The sequence below is a fragment of the Chiloscyllium punctatum genome, chromosome 28 (assembly GCF_047496795.1).
Source record: "Chiloscyllium punctatum isolate Juve2018m chromosome 28, sChiPun1.3, whole genome shotgun sequence".
Classification (NCBI taxonomy): Eukaryota; Metazoa; Chordata; class Chondrichthyes; order Orectolobiformes; family Hemiscylliidae; genus Chiloscyllium; species Chiloscyllium punctatum.
In genome coordinates this window covers 3,575,309-3,581,255 of record NC_092766.1, presented here as the reverse complement: position 1 = coordinate 3,581,255, position 5,947 = coordinate 3,575,309, and the positions used below count along the sequence as shown (strand labels likewise).

General features: G+C 54.8%; 1 protein-coding gene across 1 annotated transcript; it reads right to left on the bottom strand.

Annotated features, from left to right (window-relative positions):
• Positions 1-1,174: 1,174 nt before the first annotated feature.
• Positions 1,175-5,716, bottom strand: LOC140453921 (ER membrane protein complex subunit 4-like). The gene is given in 4 exon segments (XM_072548774.1): positions 1,175-1,476; positions 3,100-3,260; positions 5,565-5,631; positions 5,633-5,716. Coding segments are annotated over 4 exon segments (309 nt in total). The 5' UTR covers positions 5,678-5,716; the 3' UTR covers positions 1,175-1,440.
• Positions 5,717-5,947: the final 231 nt, after the last annotated feature.

Genomic DNA, 5,947 nt, shown 5'->3' with positions numbered 1-5,947 from the left:
CAATGAGCATGGGGTTTTATTGAGTCTGTTCTCCCCAGTAACAGGATTTCCCCGCTCTCTCTCTCTCTCTCTCTCTCTCTCTGTGTCAGCTCGATCGATGCTCTGTGCCGATTCCCAGGGATCCCTATGGTGCTCCCAGTGGGATCCCACTGTCACCCCCCTGGAGGAGCCACACGTGCAGGAGCTCTCCAAGTGGACCCACAAACAGGTAACACCACTCTGGGAGGGTGGGCACACAGTGTAGAGGGAGCTTGACTCTGTGCTGTCCTTGTCCCTGGGATGGGGCGGGGCGGGGGGGGGGAGGAGGTGGTGGACAGTGTAGAGAGAGCTTTACTCTGTATCTAACCCCGTGCTGTCCCTGTCCCTGGGAGTGTTTGATGGGGGGACAGTGTAGAGGGAGCTTTCCTCTGTATCTAACCCCGTGCTGTCCCTGTCCCTGGGAGTGTTTGATGGGTGTGACAGTGTAGAGGGGAGCTTTTACTCTGTATTTAACCCCGTGCTGTCCCTGTCCCTGGGATGGGCGGGCGCGGCGGGGACAGTGTCGAGGTGGGCTGTATTGAACTGCTGACTGTCTCTCTGTTGCCTGTTGTGGTCAGGTTCACGCAGATAGAGTGACAGCAGTGACTGAGACCGAGGAGCTGATTGTAACAGCGTCGTACGACCGGACGGTGCGCCTGTGGGGACTGCGAGTCGTGGAAGCAGGTATTGCTGCCTGTGAAGCTTTGCTGCCCTCTGTGTCCCAGGCCCCCAGTAGTACCTGCTTCTGACTCTCTCTCTCTCTCTCTCCTGCAGGTCGGCCTGTTCAGCTGTCGCGCCCCGGTCCTCTGCCTGGAGGCTAACCCAGCCGACCCGGACCTGGGGGCGTGCGGGGACGCTGGGGGCAACATCTACTTCCTGCGTTGGAGCAGCTGCCCCTCCCCCAGCCAGGGAGAACCCAACCTGCTGGCTCAGCGCTGACCCCACTGTGCTTGGGTCTGACCGTTTCAATCCCCATTCCCCTCGTGTGTCCCTTCCTTCAGTAAGCCAATGAAACTCGGCTCTCGAATGTCCCCTCCGCCCCTCTCGGGAAGGAGGTGCCTTCAAAGTTTGTGCTCGCCTGTGGAATGAGAGAATCTGCAAATAAATACCCACACTACCAACCCCACCTGCTTGTCTCTTTACGATTCAATGTACGTCAGAGAGCAGTCCTTTATTTTCTACAGGTTACAGTTCATTTCTCTCTCATAATGAGCTCCCCCCCACCTCCGACAACATAAATTAAAACAGGGGGGGAACGAGACAACGCACGCACACTAACCAAGACCACGGAGGTTTAAGCACAGGGGAGGTCTCCCCTTCTCCCGTCCTGTGGGGCAGAATCGAAAGGTCAAACCGATGTCGTGCCTGAAGGTAACGCAGGGACGCCCTCGAGTTGTAGGGTTCAAGGAGGAAACGGTGCGGTCACAGAATCAGGCCCCCGCCAGTGTATTCCACTCTCTGTTGGAGGGAGAGAGAGAGAATGAGCAAATCGATCGTGCCGTAGCTGACCCTGACAGCGTCAGGAACTTCCTGTTATCGTGTGTTCTTCTGCGACCTGATTTGGGGGGGGGTGGGGGAAGAACCTCCCCCACCAAGAATAATACTCACTCAAATCCAAACGAGTTGAGTTAACGCAAAAGATAGTGCGGTTTAAATGAATCGCACACACAATATGAGTGAACTTTATCACCAGGGTGATGCTTGCATGTAATTTTGTAACTTTGCCCTCCCCATAATGACGGATAGAGTAGAGTAGATAGGCAGAGACTTGTCTCTCCTCCCCTCCCCTCTCAACCGACCAGAGTGGAAGTTGGTGGTTTGGGGGGCGGGGGCACGATTTTAAGGTGGCTGTGAGGATCTAACATTTGAATTTTGGCTCGTTGTGAGCAGCAGCAGCAGCAACAACAAGTCTCTGGAGCTTTTTTATAATATATATTAACCGCAAAACGGCTTTTCAAATTTAGAACAACAAACCGGCTGCAAGGAATGACTAGACGCCGTGAAGGGCAACCGATACTCTGCTGAGTTGATTGCATTTCGAGATGAGGGAGACACGCGATGGGATTTTTCCCAACCTGTAGCGTGAGACAGTGATGTGGTGGCCTGAGTCAATTAAGAGCCCTCAGCTGCTGGGAAATGTCAACACCACATCAGCCACGATCCAGGCTGGAGGTTCTGGGCCAAACGGTCTCGTTGTCCCACGCAGCTGGAGAGAAACAGCGCACGCAATCTCACCAAGAGTGGCTCAAAACGGTGTTTCACTGTCCCAGCGAGAGGGACATCATGGGGTTAGATAGAGTGTAAAGCCTCCAGGGATATGTAGGTTAGGGTGGATTGGCCGTGCTAAATTACCCATAGTGCCCAGGGATGTGCAGGTTAGGGTGGATTGGCCATGCTAAATTACCCATAGTGCCCCAGGGATGTGCGGGTTAGTGTGGATTGGCCGTGCTAAATTACCCATAGTGCCCAGGGATGTGCAGGTTAGGGTGGATTGGCCATGCTAAATTACCCATAGTGCCCCAGGGATGTGCGGGTTAGTGTGGATTGGCCGTGCTAAATTACCCATAGTGCCCAGGGATGTGCAGGTTAGGGTGGATTGACCGTGCTAAATTACCCATAGTGCCCAGGGATAGTACAGGTTAGGGTGGATTGGCCGTGCTAAATTACCCATAGTGCCCAGGGATGTACAGGTTAGGGTGGATTGACCATGCTAAATTACCCATAGTGCCCAGGGATGTACAGGTTAGGGTGGATTGGCCGTGCTAAATTACCCATAGTGCCCAGGGATGTGCAGGTTAGGGTGGATTGACCATGCTAAATTACCCATAGTGCCCAGGGATGTGCAGGTTAGGGTGGGTTGGTGGCCGTGCGACATTACCCATAGTGCCCCAGGGATGTGCCGGTAAGGTGCACTAGTCACAGGTAATTGTAGAGTGATAGGGGGAATGGGTGTGAGTGGGTTACCCTTTGGCAGGTCGGTGTGGGCCTGTTTCCACAACGTGCTGGGACTGTCGGATTGTAAAAGCAGCCCCAGCATTCCCCCCCCCCCCCCTCCCCGACCACCGGCGATCGCGATCTCACCTGCGGGGGCTCGATGAAGGCGAGCCAGTCGGAGGCGTGGGTGGGCAGGAGGCCCATGGACTGGCACTTGTAGACAGCCAGCGCCAGTCCCAGCAGGTTGCCGATGAGGTAGACCAGGCCCTGCAGCCACTGCTGGCTCGAGCTCTCCAGGAGCTTGAAGGCTGGTGTGGGGGGGAAGCAGAGTGACAGAGACCGTGACCTTGACCGTGACAGTGACAGGACAGTACAGACCAGGCAGGACGGCCCTTCCCTGTTACACCCAGCTATCCCAACCTACTCTGTGTTCATCCACGTGTCTATCCAATGACCAGTGAAACCCCCTTCAGATTGGTGAGTCTACAGCTGTTAGAGCCAGGGCGTCCCACAGCCCCGACTACTGTCTGAGTAAACACAACCACAGTGAGGGTGGAGAGAGGGAGATATCTGTACACTGACTGGGGTCTCTCAGTCCCCCCTCTCAGGGAGATATCTGTACACTGACTGGTGTCTCTCAGTCCCCTCTCTCTCTCAGGGAGATATCTGTACACTGACTGGTGTCTCTCAGTCCCCCCTCTCTCAGGGTGATATCTGTACACTGACTGGTGTCTCTCAGTCCCCTCTCTCTCTCTCAGGGAGATATCTGTACACTGACTGGTGTCTCTCAGTCCCCTCTCTCTCTCTCAGGGAGATATCTGTACACTGACTGGTGTCTCTCAGTCCCCTCTCTCCCTCAGGGAGATATCTGTACACTGACTGTGGTGTCTCTCAGTCCCCTCTCTCTCAGGGAGATATCTGTACACTGACTGGTGTCTCTCAGTCCCCTCTCCCTCAGGGAGATATCTGTACACTGACTGGTGTCTCTCAGTCCCCTCTCCCTCAGGGAGATATCTGTACACTGACTGGTGTCTCTCAGTCCCCTCTCTCTCAGGGAGATATCTGTACACTGACTGGTGTCTCTCAGTCCCCTCTCTCTCAGGGAGATATCTGTACATTGACTTGTGTCTCTCAGTCCCCCTCACTCTCTCTCAGGGGAGATATCTGTACACTGACTGGTGTCTCTCAGTCCCCCCTCTCTCAGGGTGATATCTGTACACTGGACTGGTGTCTCTCAGTCCCCTCTCTCTCTCTCAGGGAGATATCTGTACACTGACTGGTGTCTCTCAGTCCCCTCTCCCTCAGGGAGATATCTGTACACTGACTGGTGTCTCTCAGTCCCCTCTCCCTCAGGGAGATATCTGTACACTGACTGGTGTCTCTCAGTCCCCTCTCTCTCAGGGAGATATCTGTACACTGACTGGTGTCTCTCAGTCCCCTCTCTCTCAGGGAGATATCTGTACACTGACTGGTGTCTCTCAGTCCCCTCTCTCCCTCAGGGAGATATCTGTACACTGACTGGTGTCTCTCAGTCCCCTCTCTCTCCCTCAGGGAGATATCTGTACACTGACTGGTGTCTCTCAGTCCCCCCTCTCTCTCTCTCTCTCTCTCTCTCTCTCTCTCAGGGAGATATCTGTACACTGACTGGTGTCTCTCAGTCCCCTCTCTCTCAGGGAGATATCTGTACACTGACTGGTGTCTCTCAGTCCCCCCTCTCTCTCTCAGGGAGATATCTGTACACTGACTGGTGTCTCTCAGTCCCCTCTCTCTCCCTCAGGGAGATATCTGTACACTGACTGGTGTCTCTCAGTCCCCTCTCTCTCAGGGAGATATCTGTACACTGACTGGTGTCTCTCAGTCCCCCCTCTCTCTCTCAGGGAGATATCTGTACACTGACTGGTGTCTCTCAGTCCCCTCTCTCTCCCTCAGGGAGATATCTGTACACTGACTGGTGTCTCTCAGTCCCCTCTCTCTCCCTCAGGGAGATATCTGTACACTGACTGGTGTCTCTCAGTCCCCTCTCTCTCTCTCAGGGAGATATCTGTACACTGACTGGTGTCTCTCAGTCCCCCCCCCTCTCTCTCTCTCTCTCAGGGAGATATCTGTACACTGACTGGTGTCTCTCAGTCCCCCCCCTCTCTCTCTCTCTCAGGGTGATATCTGTACACTGACTGGTGTCTCTCAGTCCCCTCTCTCTCAGGGAGATATCTGTACACTGACTGGTGTCTCTCAGTCCTCTCTCAAAGGGAGATACCTGTACACTGACTGGTGTCTCTCAGTCCCCTCTCTCCCTCAGGGAGATATCTGTACACTGACTGGTGTCTCTCAGTCCCCCCTCTCTCAGGGTGATATCTGTACACTGACTGGTGTCTCTCAGTCCCCTCTCTCCCTCAGGGAGATATCTGTACACTGACTGGTGTCTCTCAGTCCCCCCTCTCTCTCAGGGAGATATCTGTACACTGACTGGTGTCTCTCACTCCCCCACTCTCTCTCTCTCAGTGGAGATATCTGTACACTGACTGGTGTCTCTCAGTCCCCTCTCTCGTCTCTCTCTCAGGGAGATACCTGTCCACTCAGTGGCCTCTATACCCCAGATCTGGTGCGATACTCACTTGCCGACATGGACATCAGTGCCTGGATGGGTCTCCAGGCCATCATGCAGACCATCATGATGGGGAAGAATGGAGATGGTGTTGCCCGCCATGTACATGATGAACAGGTTCATGGGCACCTGCTTCAGGGGACCCAGGGCGATGTCCCAACACCGCTGTCAACGGGAAAGCAAACGGCGGTTAGGAACAGCACAGGCAGCTCGCAGCCTGGACCCCACCTCCGACACCCCCCAGCTCACGGCAGCTGCGGTGTTCTCCAACTCACTCGGCCTGCTGTTCGGGTGCCCAGAGGGCGATTCCCAATGGTCTGAGGACGTTTACCGACAGTGCACAAGAGGGGGCCACCTGGGGCTGTGTATGTGCACAGAGATCATTGAAGCTGG